General features: G+C 36.5%; 3 protein-coding genes across 3 annotated transcripts; 1 reads left to right on the top strand and 2 right to left on the bottom strand.

Annotated features, from left to right (window-relative positions):
• Positions 1 to 236: 236 nt before the first annotated feature.
• LOC116167616 lies at positions 237 to 1,467 on the bottom strand. Its single transcript, XM_031483055.1, has 3 exons — positions 739 to 1,467; positions 289 to 690; positions 237 to 242 (listed from the first exon to the last, which is right to left on the bottom strand). Exons 1-3 carry the CDS (start codon positions 1,246 to 1,248, stop codon positions 237 to 239), a joined length of 918 nt encoding a protein of 305 aa, XP_031338915.1. The 5' UTR covers positions 1,249 to 1,467.
• Positions 1,468 to 2,071: 604 nt separating this feature from the next.
• LOC116167519 lies at positions 2,072 to 4,174 on the bottom strand. The gene is made up of 3 exons (XM_031482945.1): positions 3,703 to 4,174; positions 3,378 to 3,478; positions 2,072 to 2,251 (listed from the first exon to the last, which is right to left on the bottom strand). Exons 1-3 carry the CDS (start codon positions 4,172 to 4,174, stop codon positions 2,072 to 2,074), a joined length of 753 nt encoding a protein of 250 aa, XP_031338805.1.
• A 9,204-nt stretch (positions 4,175 to 13,378) lies between these two features.
• On the top strand, positions 13,379 to 15,849 carry LOC116178401. Its single transcript, XM_031497897.1, has 2 exons — positions 13,379 to 13,620; positions 13,699 to 15,849. Exon 2 carries the CDS (start codon positions 13,702 to 13,704, stop codon positions 15,808 to 15,810), a length of 2,109 nt encoding a protein of 702 aa, XP_031353757.1. The 5' UTR covers positions 13,379 to 13,620; positions 13,699 to 13,701; the 3' UTR covers positions 15,811 to 15,849.
• Positions 15,850 to 20,555: the final 4,706 nt, after the last annotated feature.

The following is a 20,555-nucleotide window of genomic DNA, read 5'->3' as shown; positions in this document are numbered from 1 at the left end:
TTTTATTAAAACGCTTGCAAACATATGAAGCAAAATAATAGTAATAATTAATGTAATAAACTGGTTTATGTATCTGTAAATTTAATGTTAAGTAATATACTCTTCTAAAGTTGGTGGCACAGTATTAAAATATTGACATGTTTGGTTTCCATACATGCATGTATGAAAATTTGTAAGTATCACTGCTGCTTTGTACATCATTTCACAGTCTTGAAGCAAAAGTTTTTGATTTTTTTTTAAATCTAGAAACGAAAATTGCGTAATTATTTTTTGAAAACCCCATTCTACGGCAATCCTGAGCAGTTTCATTGAGTTGTTAAATTCCTGCTGATGGAGGGGCATATTAGGTCGCGTTGGATATGGACACAATAACAACTCCATTATCCCATATGCTTGATCGCCATATAACACATAAACGTCTCCATTTTCTAAACGTGCCACCCTCTCAAGCTCGTCGTAAAGATTTGAATCTCGAAAAATTCCTGCATCATGCCTTCTTCCTGGGTATCCACCTTTAAGGCTTACAATTATTCCATCTGGACACAGAACCGATTGGTACTTTAAGCAATGGTATCTTTTGTGACCAGAATAATACTGCTCTTGGTCTAGTGTCGGTCTACAAATCGATCGTGTTGTCCCATCTATAAATCCCCAGCAGTTTGGTATTGCACCACCTTTTGTCTGCACTGCCTGTAACAAAACATTAGAGTATATGTATTACATAATAGTTATTTTTACGTGTGCATAATACTGCAATCTTCCTTCATCTAGCCATCTGTTATTTTGAAGATTGTCCAATAAATGACCATACTCCGCAACAAGATGACTTAACATATGATTAATAATTTGCGAAGGTGACTGTGGTGATAAACCAAACATCACTGTAAGATCTTTTAACCTGTTCGGGTATGTCAGTCGCTTTAACATTATGCATAATGCCGTTTCACCTATACAAACAAAACATTTGTCTACTTGAAACACACTTTTAGTATGCAACTTACTGCTTATCCTGTTTCGTGTATAGGTTCTTATTTCATTAGGAAGCCCTAGTATTTGTACCAATCGCCTAATGTCATTTTTTGTAAAACGAAAATGTACTTTTGCCTCATCATCGGACCATTCTTCGAGATTAAATACCACTCCGTTGTTATTGTTCTCTTCATGATTAATTAACTGGTATAAAATTGCATCTTCCATGTCATTTGCATTAAAATTTCCTAAGGCCAATACTTCCAATAATTCGTCCATATTATCTAATATTTACAGGTATAACTTGTAACTTATGACATTAATTTTTGAAAAGCAACGACAAAATTATGATTTCTGTTTTATTCAAATGTAAGGTGACGGTTCACGTAGTCAATTCGGTATGTTGTTATCCATGCGAAGTACGACGAAATTGTCCGAAAGATTAGCTCTTACTCTGAGATTCCTAGCAACTGGAGATTCATTTACAAGTTTGCAATACCTCTTTCGCATATCCAAACAACGAATATCTGTGATTGTTCCAGAAGTATGTGATGCACTTATTGAAGCCCTAAGGGACTACATAAAGGTAAGAAAACAATTTACTTCAAAAAATCAATATATTGTAATGTTAAACAATGTAGCTTGCATATAACAACATGTCATGTTATTACATTTCTTCAGGATTTAAAATTTCAGGATTTATGTTAGTCAAGTAGGTTACTAAGGTGTCTTCTTGTTGTGGAGGCCTTGAATCAAGGTCCTGAACAAGTATACATTGGGAATTTGAAGGAGTAGGAGTTGGAGGGTAACTATCTCGAGACGAAGTCGGTGTAGTGAAGTACCCAGCAGTGTTACGGACGTTGTGATTGGGGGTAAATTCTCCGATATCTGCTCTGAACAACACATCTAATATTGCCCTCTTCACATGAGGAAGAGTGTTGCTGTCATATTTCCTGAGTTCACTTGCAACATGCATTCCAAACGTTTCATAGTGGTCAGTAGGAGTAGCCGATGTCTTTTTCAAAATGGAGTATGCATCAATTAGCATTTGATTTTGTGCAGTATCAGCAGCATCATTGCGACGTTGTCTTTTCCTACCTTGTTACATGTTAGAAGTAGGCACCGTCGCTGTACTCGTAGACACCGCCGTAGCAGTTGTAGACGCCATCGTTGTATTAGTAGACTCCGGTGGTTCATCTTCGACCGTTGTGGGTTCATCGACAATAGATTCATCATTGTTTGATTCTTCTCGAGTTTCCTCAGGATCCCTTTGCGTATTAGCCTGTCAACAAAATAAACATTACAAATACAATGTTTGATAGGGTGCTCTTTCATAAGAGATTTATAATGGAGGCCTAAAATTCCAAGACTTGCCAAATGAAATTTTGAATCCTGTAAAATTGTTTTTTATAAATACTACTCACTAGTCGGCGTTCCTTAGCTTTTAAATTAATGATGTGTCTTTTATTTTAGCTACCCTCTTCTAATGAGGAATGGTTAGCTGTGGCAAAGGAATTCGAAGAGAAGTGGAACTTCCCTCATGTAATAGGTGCAATGGACGGGAAACATGTCCAGCTTCAAGCACCATGGAACAGTGGCACTGAGTATTATAATTACAAAGGTTTTTTTAGTATTGTGCTCTTTGCATTAGTTGACGCCAACTACAATTTTTTGTATGTTAATGTTGGCTGCCCTGTTAGATTTTCAGATGGAGGCATTTTCAAAAATACGACATTGTACAACAAATTAGAAAACAAGGAACTGAACATACCAAACCCAAAAGCATTACAATTTCCTTACAGTATTAAGGTACCTTATATTATATTAGGTGATCAAGCATTTGAGTTAAATGGATATACTATGACACCATTTAAAGGTACTCCACAAGTTGGTTCTATTGAAAGAATTTTTAACTACCGCCTATCCCGAGCACGTAGGGTCGTAGAGAATGCTTTTGGAGTAGCTAGTTCTGTATTTCGGGTATTGAGAACACCAATACTACTACAACCTGAGAAGGCTAAGAAAGTAGTTTTAGCAGTTGTATATTTACACAATTTTTTGCGAAAACGATCTACTGTAAATCATATCTACACACCGGCTGGATTCTTAGACAGAGAGGAAAATGGACAATTTATTCCAGGTACATGGAGAAACAACGATGAATTCCGTGGCATGATCCCAATTGGACAGACACCTCGAAGAGCAAATATGACATCAAAAAACATCCGAATCCATCTGGCTGAGCACTTTGCCACTAATGGCTCAATTCCATGGCAAAATGACTACTGATGTTTCCCGGGTACATGTAGAAACGACAATGAATTGGGGGGTTGTTGAATGAAAATGGTTTGTTTTTACATCGTTATTTTTAAAGCTTCCACAAAAAAATGTTTTGTAAATGTACTTACATTATCCATTGTATCGAGTTGGTCATTTGGCATGTCCTTATCACAAAGAAAGCCAAACCATGTGTATGTAAACCATTTTGACTGGTAAACATCTCCTTGACCTGTAACATTAAAACTCAATTCAATTTCTTGCCAATTTAAGTTATATAGTATACTTCCAACTTACAGGGCGTTTCAGAACTCTCGCTACAAACTTTAGGGTATTGTTCCTTAGTCAATAGTATGAGTACTGTAAATCACGTCAAAAATCCAACTAAGTGTACTGTACACAAATGAAAAAATGTTTTAATGATATTACGTAGTAAAATAATGATTAAAAACATACCTGATCCTGTAACTTGACTTTTCTTTTCCCTGGACTTTTCACGTCGGTAAGAGCCCAACAAAGACGTCATCTTCTTTTTCAGTTCTTTCACCGAAATATTCATTGATACCGATATTTCGCGCCACAAGTCTTCTCTCTTGTTTTTATTATAATATTCAGGGTGCTTCGAGTCCCACAATACACGTTTACTTTCATAACACTTCACTAATTCTCTAATCACGTCATGATTATCCATGATGGCAGTTTCGTTGTGCAGGTATTTGGTGGTTTGCAGTGCAGAATTGTCTATTGTACGGTGCGAGGCTGACAGCGGTATCCACTTGACGCACAGCTCGGAGCGAGGCACCTTTGAGCACTGCTCTTTTACCGACAAGCCCACGGCTCGCCACGAATTGTGCGACGCGAACGCCTCATAGTGAGCAACCCCGGTATCCACAGTCCGAGGCAAAGCCGAGCATTCGCCACGAGGCATTCGCTGCAAGCTCGCACTGTCGATACTAGGCTTAATTCGTACGTAAATAGCGGAGCCCGTTAACTTTAATACCGTCAACGCTATTTTAAAATGAAAATGCGCATGCGCTCATGTCAAAATAACGTTACGAGGCGAGTAGCCTTAGCAAAAAAGCTAAAAAATCGTCCGAAGTCACCTCACTCTACGGTACATGTATCGAACTAATTGTTTTGGTGAAAGAATTTTAGTGATAGGTATTACGGTTTTCGAGTAAATGATATTTCTATATAGCAGCGCACTTGCTTGGCTGCTATCGGCGCCGGCCGGACAGCCGACTTGTCACCTGTAGTGGAGCGAAATCACGCTAAAAACTATAATGCCAAATGGTAAGCGCAGCTGTTCTGCATATTATATTGAAAACATAATGTAAATTACATTAGTAGAAAAAAATATGAAAGTCGATAAATCAATTATTGTGCAACATCAACTTCACTCTGTGGGAAATTTGTTTGAATTATTGGTAGGTCGTTTATTTGCTTCGGAACGGCTTCCACAGTAAAATGATATCCAAATATTATTTTCCATGGACCATCTAGAACCTCCGATGTTATCTAGTGTTGCTTTGCATTGTTTGCTGTGGTACCACATAGCCACACATTGAATTAGTATATGCATCTAGAATTTTACTGAGTGTAGGGGAGAATGGGGGAATAGCGGTCACCTAAGCCTTAATTAGAATTGTGGCAAAGCGGTTGATCATTTATCGAAGATCCTTGGTTTATAAGATGGTTAATATGGCTACTATACATTGACAAATTCTGATAACAGCAATATTTAATACCATGAAGAAAATTTAGATAAATTGATGACACGTCATTGACCGGAATCACCCCACTATGCGGGTAATTACGATCAGCATTATCCCAATGCTTTTTAAATGGACATATCTTATTTGGAACATGTTTTATTAAATAATCGTAAATAATAACAGTAAGTACGTTAAATACATCAGTACATTGTTCGTGAAACACAACAAAATAAAAAAAAATTTTTCCAAAACTAACAACACTTAATTTTAAAAATGGGAAAAAAGTGAAATTGTCTCAAAATCTATATTTTAATGCAAATGTCACATATCGTTACCCTAATTCGTAAACCTCGTAACTCCAAATTATTCAAAAATAAGGTTTTAACGCCATCTTTTAGTAAAATATGGAATGCATTTAATCCGAAAATCTCAACTCCACGATAGTTCGAAATTGTATTATACAGCATATAAAATATCTCGTAACTCCAATGAGGTATTGGGTGTAAAGAAAACCTCGTAACTCCGATCAAGAAAATCTCGTAACTCCTATTGCGACGTTGAATGTGCAGAAGATCGCGTAACTCCAACGTTTGTTTTTAAATTCGCGTGCAGTTTTGACCGTTAAATTTTTTACTCTATCCTCTGTTTCGCTCTTAATAAAAAGTGTAGTGGTGAAATTAGGGTGAGTATTTAATTTAATGTTAAAATACCTATGTAAAAACCTATGTAAGAACCAATTTTTATATGAAAATCATAAATGAGTTCTTACGTTTTTGTAACCTCAATTCCAGCGGCGTATCTATCGTTACAAAATGGTAAAATTTAGAAGCAGGTACGATTCATACGGAAATTGTTGAACAGATTTCACCGTTAAAACCGTCACTGTTTAAAACTGTAATGATGATACATTTGCATTTTACGATGATGATAGTTTTTGTCACATTTTTTTCTTTTACCTTTCAGATGTCTAGGGCAAGTCGAATATTACAGATGGCCTTAGAACATGACGTTCTATTTGAGATTCCTACCTCTACTTGTGCTAAGAATATAGAAGCCGTAAACGATAGCTCTCAGTCTTTAGCATTAAATGAACATTATATTAACCTAGAAAATATGCAAACAGTAAGTTCTTGTATGCCTGAGACAGCTACATCCGAGACTGATGCTTCTAGTTATACTACTATTTTTGGAGAGGTTATAGATAATGTTAAGGAAGGAGAACAATTAATTACTTTTAAAATTACTGCAAATAATGCAGAAAATGTGTCTAACACTGACGAAATAAACGAAGATAATAGTAGGGGAGCTAACACGAAATCCACTGAACGAGAATGATCAAAATTTTAACCGATGGTGTTCCATTTTGCCCTATCAGAGTATGCTAAAATCGATCGTCTGCCGCCTCAGGTCATATGACTTAAGGCGCTGCGGGTACTTCTTGTGGTACCAATTCTGAAAGGTTGTTTTTCGAGAAAATAAGTTATACACCAAATGAAAACGTTGATAATAGCTCTTAAAAAAATATTTAAAAAAATCCCGCGCATTTGATAACTCCGTAAAAAAACAATTCTTAGTCGGTTTTTCACGAACTTTCTACGGATATAACTAGGTTAGGGTGGGACGAATGAAGCTGATTTTTTTTACAGACTCATGATAAGCACTACTAATGACTTAACGGTGTTTCGTTTTTAAATTTTGTCTCTAATTACAAGATTATCTTATTATCTTAACATTATAAGATATCTTATAATTAGAGAAAAAATTTAAAAAAGAAACACTCTCATAGTCATTGGCTGTACCTATCATTAGTCTGTCAAAAAAATCAGCTTCATTCATCCAACGGTAACCTAGTTATATCCGTAGAAATTTCGTGGAAAACCGACTAAGAATTGTTTTTTTACGGAGTTATCAAATGTGCGCGATTTTTTTAAATATTTTTTTAAGAGCTATTATCAACGTTTTCATTTGGTGTATAACTTATTTTCTCGAAAAACAACCTTTCAGAATTGGTACCACAAGAAGTACCCGCAGCGCCTTAAGTCGTATGACCTGAGCCGGCAGACGATCGATTTTAGCATACTCTGATAGGGCAAAATGGCACTCCATCGGTTAAAATGTTGATCATTCTCGTTCAGTGGATTTCGTGCTAGCTCCCCTACTATAATGTGTTACTCAGTGCAAATCAACATAAATTTATAGAAACACACTGTGCTGCGACAAATAGTAGCGAAAATACAAATTATGTTCCCACTTCTCTCGACAGTGAAGATCGCTTAGTACACGAATCGGATAATTCATCGAGTCATTCAATTACAAGCAGTTCTAAAAGGAAAAGAAGAAAACGACACCAAGTGAATCCAGAAACTTGGAGTAAAAACAGCAATCAATTGAAACGAGAGAAAGGAGAGGAGTACGAAGGCAGGAAGAAGATTAATGGAAAATGGAACTATGCAGTACCTAAACCAAAAAGGCAAATGAAAGGACGATGTAGCTGCACGATGTCGCAGAAAATTAGCAAAGAAAATTCATTAAAATGTAATGAGATTTCAGAGGAAGACAGAAAACAGATATTTAACAATTTCTAGAAATTAACTCATGGCGAGAGGAAAGTTTACGTAAATATGCTTGTTACGCTAAAAACAACACAAAGAATGCGCGATAGAAAGAAGCCAGACAAATCAAGACGCCAATTTAGCTACATTTATTTTCTAAAGTTACGGGAAGAAAAAATACGCGTATGTAAGACGATGTTCCTTCACACCCTAGATGTAGGTGAATGGATGGTAGCTTCTTGGAAAAAAAGACATGAAACTGAAAATGAAATTGATGAATCTTTAGAAACGGACAAGGAAAGTAGCACTCCAAGATCTAAGCAAGTAATGGTCTTTAAGGAACGAAGAGAATGTGCAATAGATTTCTTTAACAGTTTGCCCAAAATGGAATCTCACTACTGCAGGGATCGAACAAAAAAATTATATTTGGAACCAATCTGGCGTTCGAAGATGCACTTATATAATGCGTATTCCAGCAGCTGGTGCGTAGAAAAAAATATACCTGCTGTATCGACAACAATCTCTGCACACATATTTGATGATATCAATCTAGGTTTGTTTACCCCAAAGAAGGACGAATGTAGCGTATGCGTTGCAAGAAATACGGGAAATTTAGATGAAAATGAATACATGCTGCACCAGACCAAAAAAACGGAAGCAAGAGATGAAAAGTCGAAAGATAAAGCTGATACAATTAATAAAGTCTATACAGTGGATTTACAATCGGTTCTTTTATGTCCAAGATCAAACGTTTCGGCGCTCTATTATAAACAAAAATTGATAGTGCACAATTTTACAATCTACAACATTAGAACCAAAGAAGCACATTGTTTTTTATGGAATGAAAGTGAAGGCTCTGTAGGTGCCAATGAGTTTGCCTCCATTCTTACTCATTTTATAGAGCAAGAAACAATTAATCTCCAACAAAATGAAAAATTAATTTTCTATAGCGACGGATGCTGCAGCCAAAATCGAAACCCTACTCTTTCCAATGCCCTCCTGCACATTTCCATAACCAAAAGTGTAACCATTATTCAAAAATATTTGGAACGTGGGCACACGCAAATGGAAGCAGATTCTATGCATTCGTTAATAGAACGAACAATGAAAAATAGAAAAATCAATCTTCCGGCTGATTACGTAGATGTGTGCCTTAAAGCGAGAATGAATCCTGAACCTTTTAAGGTGATGTACTTGACACACACACATTCTTTAAAAACTTTGGGCATTTGAATTACTTTTCATCTATTAGGCCGGGGAAAAAGGTAGGAGACCCCACAGTTCAGGATATTAGGGGTTTAAAGTATAACCCTTCGGGAACCGTTGAATATAAACTAAGACATCCTGAAAACTGGAAAGATTTACCAATTAGAATCAATAAAGCAGCGAGTAATGTGAATATACCTGGATTGTACGACGAGCAAATCGGTATTTCTAAAGAAAAGTATAATCAGCTACAAGCTTTGAAAACATGTTTGGTTAAAGACTATCATTCTTTTTATGATAACTTGCCTCATTGAATGTTATAGATACAGTTGATTTTTTGTAAAATGTTTATATGTATGTATACTTTTTAAGAGTAGGTACTTATTTTTCGTTAACTAATTACTTTTTATATCTATTATAAATGAAAAAAATTATTTTTGGTTAGTTCTCGAATAAAAGACATTCACTTCGTAACTCCGTTTTGTTTCATAATTTAAAAAGAAAACCACGTAACTCCAGTAAATATTTCAGAAAATTGATTATTATCAAAATCAATTCATTTTATCATTCTGGGCATTTTTTTAATGTGATCTACTATAATAGATTTCTAGAAATATTTATACACACTAAAATAAACAGTTTTTATGGTCTCCTGAAAAAGTTTAGTTTTAGGAGATACGAGGTTTACGAATTAGGGTAACGATATGTAGTTCTCTGGGCTGTCAAATCCACTGCACAATTCATGGGCCCAACTGCCACACTGTGTGCAGCGGTACCACAACTCCCCTTCTCGTCCAAACTCTTCGCATATAATGCAGATATAAATAGAATAGCATTCTGTAATTGAGTCGCACTCCAGGTGCCTTTCTTCCCCTGTGCATTGTAATTTCTAGGCATCTGCAACAAAAACTAATTCCTAAGCCGTTTTCTTCATTGCGAAATAGGTGGGGTAATTCCGGTCATGACTGGTATTCCCCCAGCACTTCTTACCGGTATTGCCCAATCACACACTATCGTAGAAACGTAAACATTAAAAATGCTAGACCAGCAATCGACACTTTCCAAAATAAGAATAAGAAAGAACACGTGTTCCTTGACATATTGCTATCCATAGTATTACAATACATAAGAAATTTGGTTACTTACCTCGCTATAAAATTAACCGATTTTTATACTTCCTGTAACGTTAAACGTATCTTAAGCGCGGTTTAGACGCTACGATAAATTGTAACAATTTATCGTAACGATCGAATCGTTACGATTTATCGTTGCGTGTGAACAGAGGATTGTAGCGATTTATTGGAATTGGAATTGGATTGGATGGTTGATGGCGGCCGGCTTCAATTTCTGCGAATCGTAGCGATAAATTGGAAGGTGTAAACAATAACAGCGATTTATCGCTACGATTTGTGACAAATTTTGCCGACGTGAACCATTTTTGTATCCATTTGGGCTACTTGGACCGTCTCTAGCGCACACGTTTTACATTTGGCGAGTGGCGATCAAGTTTGGCAACCCAAAAAAAATATTTAGCGACGCATGGCTATTCAGAAATCATAATCGAGATTAAGATTCTATTGTAAGCAATAAAGTGCGAGTATAATTTATATTAGTGGACAGAACCAAAAGACAAGTTGAAAAGTAAAAAAATAAAAACTGTATTAAACCGTGATCGACAATGAGATTGGAACAAGAAATCGTTACCGTGTAATGGGGTGAAATTGATTTCATGGGGTGACTTTGATAACTATATCGAAAATATGGGTATTTGAATTTGGCGCGCGCATTGCTGCGCGAATGTAAAATCTAACTGTCATATCTTGTTAACGCCAGTGACTGAAGGAAAGTTGTGCGTGTTCGCGCTTTTCAAGAGCGAGTTGTTCCTGTAATAGGCTGTGAAATCGGTTTACACGATGATTTTAAACTTCTAAATGGTTAGATCAGTTCCTTTAATCATTTCATGTTTCTTCATAACCTATACCATGATTTACTGCGCTTTTACATTTTGATCGTTATTCCTTTGAACATAATTTAAACGTATACAAGACGGGGTGAAATTGATCACAACAACGGGGTGTTTTTGATCAGTGATTTGGTAGATGTAAAAATTTCTTGGCATTATCCCGAACATTTTTTTAAATATTAGCTTAAAGATTTTGTTACAGATACATAATGCCACGATCCTATAAAAGGAAATTGGGTGCGCGTAGATACCGAGACTATGACGATCAATCTGTTGAAGGTGCTTTACAAAGAGTAATCGATGATGGATGGAGTTTAAGAAAGGCGGCAAAGGAATTCAAAATTCCATATGGTACTTTGAATAATAGGTACCATGGACGTCATATTAAGTGCAATGGCGGACAAACGATATTTAATTTGGTTGAAGAACGGTCCATTCTAAAGTGTGCCGGTGTTTGCGGTGAATGGGGGTTTCCCCTTAACTTATCAGACTTAAGGCATATGGCTAAAAATTTGTTGGACATGCAGGGGCGTTCAGTCCGACAATTTAATAACAACTTACCTGGCGTGGACTGGGTGCACTCACTTTTAACAAGACATAAAAAGGACATTACCCAACGGCTTGCTGCTAATATTAAAAGAGCACGTGCTGATGTATCTCGAGAAATTTTAATAGAGTATTTTAATAATCTTGAAAACACATTAAAAAATGTTCCTGCATGTAACGTGTACAACTACGACGAGACTAATTTAGTCGACGACCCTGGACGCAAGAAACTTTTGTATCGTCGTGGAGTAAAATATCCTGAGAGGGTGTGCAACTACACTAAATCGGCTACTACCATAATGATGTGTGGCTCAGCATCAGGGGTCCTTTTACCCTCCTATATAATTTATCGTTCCGAAAAAATGTGGAACCAATGGACCGAAAATGGTCCAAAATCATCTCCTTGTTGCAGTGAAAGATGCTGTGCCAGCGGTTCCCGTTACAACAGAACAAGCCATGGTTGGATGGATGCGGAAACGTTTACCGATTGGTTCAAATCCGCATTTTTACCGCACGGTCAAGGTTGGTGGAAATGGATAACAAGAAATCAAAGGAAAATGATGAGCAAAATGCGATTACCAGAAGTCTTATATCATCATTTGATGCAACGGGTATTGCACCATTCAACAGAAATCGCGTGCTGGACAAATTGCCAAGAGATAATGTAGAAGAAGGTGAAATACAAAATGCTCTTGTAAATTATTTGAAAGAGAAGAGATTTACGAACACACCCTCTAGACGTACAAACAAGCGCACAAGATTAGTTGTGGAGCCGGGAAAAAGTGTAACCGCTAAACGTTCAAGTAGCAGCAGTTCTGAGAGTGACGTGGATGGGCCTGTGACTAATGACAATTCCGAAGAAGACATTGATGTTGATGATCCTTTCTTCATATTACAAGAAAATGAAGAAACAGAATACTTAGAGGTCAACAAAGATGAAATAAAAAAAGGAACTTATGTATTGGTAAAAGTGCTTGGTGGGATGCGTAAAACGGTAAATTATCGATATGTTGCGATTGTTCAAAATGTATTGGATGATGAACTTGAGGTGGTAGGCATGAAATCTGTGGATTGCGCAAAATTAACTTTTAGAGTGGAAGAAAATGACGAATTTACTGTAGACTTGGAAGACATTATCGCCATTTTACCAGAACCAACTGTTGATACTAGCAAGGACATAGTGCAATACGTGTTTAAAAAAGTCGTAGATGTCAAAGAGATTTAATTTAGATTATGTTTTAAAGCGTTATAAATGAGTTTACTTTTATTTTATGTATTATACTTCCAAAGATTTGATTTAATAAACATTTGTTTGCATCATGGTCAATTTCGCCCCTATGAACAATTTCCCCCCTAAACACAAAAATTGAAATAACTTTTTAACCAGTGCATGAACTTCAGTCGGGGTTAAATTGTTCACCTTTAAATGCAATTCCCCATGTATCTACGTTAACATCGCGATACTGATCAAAGTGACCCCAAACCATGTATGAAGTTGATCATTGCATTTATTGCCATTATTTACCAAACAAAAAGCGTTTTTTGTTCTTCTATTGATTGAAATATTATCCTAACACGAGTGGGCTATGATATAAATAAAGAAACAGTAAACAAAGTATTGTCGTAAATAAATACAGCGGCTTAAAGCTTTCAACTGATCAATTTAACCCCATTCCACGGTACATGTAAACAGTACGCACTCTTTCGATTTATTGAACGATAAATTGGACAATCAGATCGTTACGATTTATCAAAGCCAAGATCGTAGCGTCTAAACCGCGCTTTAGTCACTGCTGTGATCATACTGGTCCGTTGAAAGCGAAACCTCGTTAAATTAACTTACGGCGACATACAATAGGTGGCAGACCTGTTCTATGTTGGCTTGGTTTGACAGGTAACTGTATTCTCTGGTGACCGGAATTACCCATCTGACTGGGATTCCCCCACATCAGTGTTGCCAACCGTGCTATAATTGTAGTATTTGTACCATTAATGAGAATGCTTGTCCTATGTACTTTTTCAATAGATATACTATGCAAATTGTACCATAATTATGAGTAAGTACGTAAAAACTGTTTTCTTGGATCAAATAATCAAATAAACGTAAAGAATATAATTTCTGCACTACTAGATGGCGTAGGGAGCTATAATACACAGTCCTTCATATACTTTGGTCTGTGGTCTGTGGTTCTGTGGTCTGTGGTTAAATATACGCGCAGATCGCAGAATCACGTCATCACGTGTGTTTTGTTTACTTACGTATGCCATCGCCCATCTTGCGACTTGCTTTTATGCTTTGTGTGTAAATTGTGGACATTGTGAAATCTTGGTTTTGTTTGTTAACGCTGTCCACAATTTCTCTATAAACGTGCATATTTAACGCAGTTACAAGGTACGTAAATGTAGATGTTAGCATTTCAACTATGAAATACGTTCCCTTTGAATATTATTAAATGACATTTCTTTCTAGAAAATGGACCATAAAGACAAAGAAAGTGAGGATGAGGATGTAACTCCCCCAAAGAAAAAGAAATATACAAAAAGAGTGCAAAAATATCGCTCGATGTGGGAAAAAACGTTGAAATGGCTAACTCCAGAGGAGGATAATACAAAAGCTTTTTGTAAAGTGTGCAATGTATCGCTTAAAGCAGAGTTGCATGTTTTAAAACTACATGATGCTTGCCAACGTCACAAACAAAATTTGAGTGCTAAGAAAGCACAACCGTTCATCGAAAAGTTCACATTGCCTATCCCTACGATCATAAGAAACGACGTCAAAGTTGCAGAAATCAAACTGGCTGGATTTTTCGCGGAGCATAATGTACCTTTTACATTGGTTGATCACCTTGTACCCCTACTCAAAGAAATTGCACCAGATTCGAGAACTCTATCTGACATGCAACTTGGAAGAACGAAGTTGACAGCCCTAGTGAAAAACGTAATCGGTTTGGAGCATAAAAATGATTTAATACAAACATTAAAAATGTCAAAATTTAGTATTTTAACAGATGAATCCACAGACATATCGTGTCAAAAGACTGCATGTATTGTAGTAAGATATTATGACCAAGGGTGCTCTAGAATTAGAAGTAGTTTTTGGGAGCTAATTCAATTGTTTGGTGATAGTGCAGATCAAGGTACTGTCGATACGAGCGTAACAGGTGAACGTTTATATAACGTAATTGTCAATTCATTTGAAAAACACAACATACCTTTAAGTAATGTGGTTGGTTTTGCTTCTGATGGCTGTAATGTTATGATGGGTAAAAATAATAGTGTTGCCTCAAGGTTTATAGACAATTTTCCAGGAATTGTCATCGTTAAATGTATTTGCCATTCAGCGCATCTTTGTGATAGTGAAGCATGTAAACAATTACCACGCCATTGTGAAGACCTGAGTAGAAATATATATAATCATTTCAAATATAGCTCCAAACGACAACATGACTTTAGGCAGTTCCAATCATTTTTAAATTTAGAAATTCACAAATTGTTACATCCATCACAAACCAGGTGGCTTAGTTTAAATGAGGTAGTTGGTAGAATAATAGAACAGTGGGATGCTCTTAAACTATATTTCACAAATACTTGGTTGTCTGATAGACTTGTTGCCACAGAACAAATATTTAATGCTTTAAACGATCCATTTATGAAACTTTATTACTTATTTTTATTATGGATATTACCTAAATTTACAGAATTTAATAAATATTTTCAATCAGCAAGAGTTGTAATTACCGAATTACATACTAAAATAGTCTCTTTATATTGTGACATATTAATGTGCTACATGGATCGTGTTTATGTTCAAACAACTCCTGTAGAAAGCATAAATCCCAATGATAGCTCTAAGTTTATTTCTGTAAATAATATGTACTTAGGTGTAAATGTTTTAAACCATTTAAATGATACAGACGTCAAAAGTAGTCCACAGCTGGAGCAAGATTTTCGTCTACGCTGTAGACAATTTTTGATTACTGCTTGTGAGCAAATTAAAAAAAGATTTGATTTCAGAGATGGAATTTTAAAATTTCTCACTGCATTATCGCCCGAAAATGCATTATCAAATAGTTTTAGAAGTCACTATCCTAGCTTGCAACCGTTGTATGCAGTTAGTAAGAGATTTTTACCAAATAATGTAAATATGATTCAAGCAATAGATGACGAATGGCGTAAATTACCAATGTTAACAGATGATGGTATAAGGAAGGAACAGATAATTGATACATTTTGGGGAAAACTTGCATCATACAAAAATGTGTTGGGCGAATATGAATACAGAAATTTGGCGTTATTTGCTATATCATTATTATGTATACCTCATGCTAATGCTGATTGTGAAAGAATTTTCAGTAAAGTGAACTTAATTAAAACTAAACCCAGGAATAAGTTGGCAACAAGAACTGTCAATGGTGCTCTATTGGCATCGCAATGTATAGCAAACAGTGAATCATGTCTAAAATTTCAACCTACTACCGCTATGGTAAAGTCATGTAATTCCCAAATGTATGACCATAAAAATTTTAAGGAGGAAGAAAATTTAGAGGAAGAGGGAGATGGCGATTTTATTTTCTCCAACTAATTTGTTTATTTTGCTCATTAATAAACTTTAATCTTTGTGTCTAGGTCTAGATTGTAATGTTCTGTAAAGTAAAAATGTATTTCTTAATAAAACAAGTTTATGTTGCGTACTATTTTTTGGGTTTACTGTACTACAATTTTACTTCAATTGTACTCGTAAAATTGTCCCAGGGTTGGCAACTCTGCCCCACATTCCCCTACCACCTGTAAATGTAGATGGCATGTCAGAAGTGGCGGACATGATGGTTGTTGTCGAAAGTAACTTGTGGGAGAATTTGGTTTTCATTTCAATGCTTTCTTCAATATAGCTTTCGGCAACAGTTGAAGACTTCCATCCACCCAATCGTTTTAATGTAGGTAGTGAGATCAGCACCATTACCCGCCAGTATGGTCGCCGACGATCTCCGCAAAGCATGTCCTCCTGTGTAGCTTCCCGGATCGGGTTTCTGAAGGTATTCAGCTAGTTTTCGTGGGATACTTCCAACAGGGTTATTTACGCATTTTCCTTTTCTATATGCTACAAAAACCTACTGTTTGAGAGGGAGGTTGACTTAATTTGCTTATCTTATGCATTATTTGAAGTTTCTATAAGTTGTAGATAATTGTGTGTCTAAATTGAGAGGGTGTGTTGTAGTTATGCTATATATATATATATTATATATATATATTATAATATATATAGATATATATATAATATATATATAGGAGGCTCGCTAATCCGGCAAAACCAGGGGTAAACCGGAATGGCTCCCTTCAATTGGTTAAAAGAACAGATCGCCGGGGTCATGTGCGGAGATATAAAAGGTTCACTGATCGTAGTCTGTTTATTTATTTCTCACAAATCGGGTGGTATGTCGTAATCGGGAAGGGTCGTAATTGGGTAGTTTTCTAAATACAAAAAGTCGAAATCAGCACATGCCGTAGATGAATGCATCACTTAACTTAAGTACCTACATAAATTACAAACTACTATGAACTTACCTAAATACAAAAAGTCGAACTCCACAAGTTATCTTAATTATTAAAATTAAGCTCGCTATGCTGGACTATGCTCGGCTTATCCCATATAGTCCTGAAATTTTTTTGTGTGAAATTAACAAAAAATTTTGTGTAATTGTATTGATTGTGATCTAAAAGGAAAGGAAAAATTGTTAAAAAAAATTTTTTATTTTCCGATTAGACAAAATTCACTGTCCTTTTTAAAAGGACAGTAGGCGTATACGGTATGATGATATAATGAAACAAGAAGACAATTCAAAGCCTAAATAAATAATAAGTAAGTGTACTGTAAAATTGTTTTTATCACAAATATTAGGATTTGGTGTGATAGTCATAAAAGCAGTCCTTTGGGTGAAGAGCTACGTTGCACTTAACACACATAAAGTTGGCCTTTTTGTGGCATACGGTACATCTTGTTTGATTTTCTTTATATTTGATGAGATGGCCTGCTCCGTCATATCGGGAAAATTCATGGAGATTTTTGGATGTTTTTGAATGTCCCCTTTTGGTTGTTCTACTGAAAGTTTCCAATAGTTCCGTTGTAACAGATCGTCGAAATGCCAACTGATCTAATTTTCCACCATTTTTTTTGTGCAGGTACCACGAATTTTGTACACTCATATCAATAGTATGGCAAAACAGAGAGAAGTACCATTTCTTCCCGCGAATTGAAATTCGGTATTGGCCGATGTTTTTATCACTTCGATCAACTCCTCCCATATTAGCGTTGTAATGTTTCACAATATTTGGCTGATCAACATAAATATGTTTTTTGTGTGATTGTGAAAACCGTTTCGCTCTTTCTAAGCATGTCCTCCTGTGTAGCTTCCCGGATCGGGTTTCTTAAAGTATTCAGCTACTTTTCGTGGGATACTTCCAACAGGGTTATTTACGCATTTTCCTGTTCTATATGCTACAAAAACCTACTGTTTGAGAGGGAGGTTGACTTAATTTGCTTATCTTATGTATTATTTGAAGTTTCTATAAGTTGTAGATAATTCTGTGTCTAAATTGAGAGGGTGTGTTCTATGGAATCCCGGCGATTGTTGCCAAAGTTTTTGATTGCCGAGAAGGTGTTGAATGAGCAACCGATAATCTCTTCAAAGGTGAAGTTGGGTCAATCACCGCCAGTCAGTAAGAAAAACACGCTGCTTTTGTCTCGGATGATTTCGACAGCTGCTCGTTTTGTAATGAATGCCCGTTGGATGTCATCATAATGGTCGGACGTGGTTGCGATGTACTTGGTGGTCAAAACTAGAATGGTTTGCCGCTGTTTTCTTGGCCACTAATAAACTGGCCCTGTGGGGCCGGCGAAAGAATTTCCACAGGGAAAGATAGTGAAGTGGAAGGACCACTTATTTCATTATCATTGACTTTATCAGTTTCTAAAGTAGACTCTTGTGGGGCCTCGCTGACTTGTAATTCTTCATTTGAAATTGGAACTACAGTTTCTGGAGGCGTTGTTTCAAGAAAACGGTGAAAGTCTTCATTTGGCAAAGGTATGTTAGTGGTTTCTGCAGGCTCATACATGTGGTCAGGAAATATATGTGGATTTAGTGGCCAGAGACCGGTATTTTTAAAGCCGTTGCAAGCATTCTGAACTGTTGCAGTTTCCCCATAAGCGTGATTGAATAATGAGCCGATTTGTAAGTGTGTAACGACGCGACCTGGATGCGACTTCAGCCACTTCGAAATTTCTTGGTTAAAGTAGGTTTTTAAGGGTCCGTAAAACCAAACATCTAGTGGCTGCATGCGGTGCGTACAGTGCGGTGGTAGGCATAAAATATCAATCCCATTTTCTTTTGCATAGTTTAAAACTTGAAACCCCTTGTGACTGCCATGCCCATCGACGATCAGCAGAACCTTATCTTCAACACTTGCTTTGACGTAGCTCTGAAAATGTTACAACCATTTTACAAATACGTCCGTAGTCATCCAGCCTGATTCCTGTGCGACTCCCGGCGTGCCAGTTGGTGCTTCGTCCACAAGCTCTTGTTTCATATTTTTTCTCAGAAATATCATACATGGGGGTATGTATGAGCCAGCTGCATTAAAACAACAAACAACCGTAACATTCGATCCACGCTCAGCACTAGTCAAACAACCCACTTGCTTTCTACCAGTGGTGGCTAGAATTTTTGGAGGCCTTTGAACCGTCGAAAGACCTGACTCATCCACATTGTAAATCCTGTTTGGTGCATATTTATGACAAGCTAGTAGCCCATCATATGTGTTAAAAAATTTTTCGACCTGCGGTCTGTTAAAGGCTTGCGCTCTCGCCGCTGAAGTGGCTTCTGGTTTGCGCAAGGAAATATCTCTATTTCGTTTAAGAAATCCATTTAACCATTCCTGTCCAGCTTTTTGCTTGTCTATATTAAATTTATGTGCAAATCCGTTTTTGTTTGCTAACTGGAACGCAAGTTCTTGAACTTCTTTACTAGTCAACCCAAAAAGACCGAGTTTCCAGGAACTTCAAATGCTCAACGAACTGCCGTTCAATGTCAGGTGGGAAGGTTACTGTGAATCTTCCTTTGGTGTTACGTTTTATTCTTGTTTAACCCATGCCTTCGGAGAGTAGCTTGAGGAACACCATAGGTTTTGGCGGCTAATAGCCAGCCCATTCGTTTTTCCCGAACAGCTTCAATTGCTTTTTGCATTGACTCCTGACTCCAAGATTGTCTGTTGGTTGTGCGTTTATAATTTCGTGGCATTATCAATATCTGCACAAAAAATGGGCATCATTACATTTCACACCACTAGTAAAATTTAATAGTAGGGGAGCTAGCACGAAATCCACTGAACGAGAATGATCAAAATTTTAACCGATGGAGTTCCATTTTGCCCTATCAGAGTATGCTAAAATCGATCGTCTGCCGCCTCAGGTCATACGACTTAAGGCGCTGCCGGTACTTCTTGTGCTACCAATTCTGAAAGGTTGTTTTTCGAGAAAATAAGTTATAAACCAAATGAAAACGTTGATAATAGCTCTTAAAAATATATTTAAAAAAATCGCGCACATTTGATAACTCCGTAAAAAAACAATTCTTAGTCGGTTTTTCACGAACTTTCTACGGATATAACTAGGTTACCGTTGGAAGAATGAAGCTGATTTTTTTTACAAACCAATGATAGGTACAGCCAATGACTATGACAGTGTTTCTTTTTTAAATTTTTTCTCTAATTATAAGATATCTTATAATGTTAACATAATAAGATAATCTTGTAATTAGAGAAAAAATTTAAAAACGAAACACCGTTAAGTCATTAGTAGTACCTATCATCAGTCTGTAAAAAAAATCAGCTTCATTCGTCCAACCGTAACCTAGTTATGTTCGTAGAAAGTTCGTGAAAAACCGACTAAGAATTGTTTTTTTACGGAGTTATTTAATGCGCGCGATTTTTTAAAATATTTTTTAAGAGCTATTATCAACGTTTTCATTTGGTATATAACTTATTTTTTCGAAAAACAACCTTTCAGAATTGGTACCGCAAGAAGTACCCGCAGCGCCTTAAGTCGTATGACCTGAGGCGGCAGACGATCGATTTTAGCATACTCTGATAGGGCAAGATGGAACACCATCGGTTAAAATTTTGATCATTCTCGTTCAGTGGATTTCGTGTTAGCTCCCCTACTATAATGAATGGACAAAATGACATAGTGTGTTTTGTGCGCAGTGTAGTATGTCATTATACCCGCACACCAGTCTCGGCAAATAAATTTAAAAAACGAAGGTCATGATGGTCGAA

This window comes from Photinus pyralis, unplaced genomic scaffold, assembly GCF_008802855.1.
Source record: "Photinus pyralis isolate 1611_PpyrPB1 unplaced genomic scaffold, Ppyr1.3 Ppyr1.4_LG1, whole genome shotgun sequence".
NCBI classification, from domain to species: domain Eukaryota; kingdom Metazoa; phylum Arthropoda; class Insecta; order Coleoptera; family Lampyridae; genus Photinus; species Photinus pyralis.
Note: the sequence above shows the minus strand (reverse complement) of the source record. Positions and strands in the feature narration are given on the sequence as shown.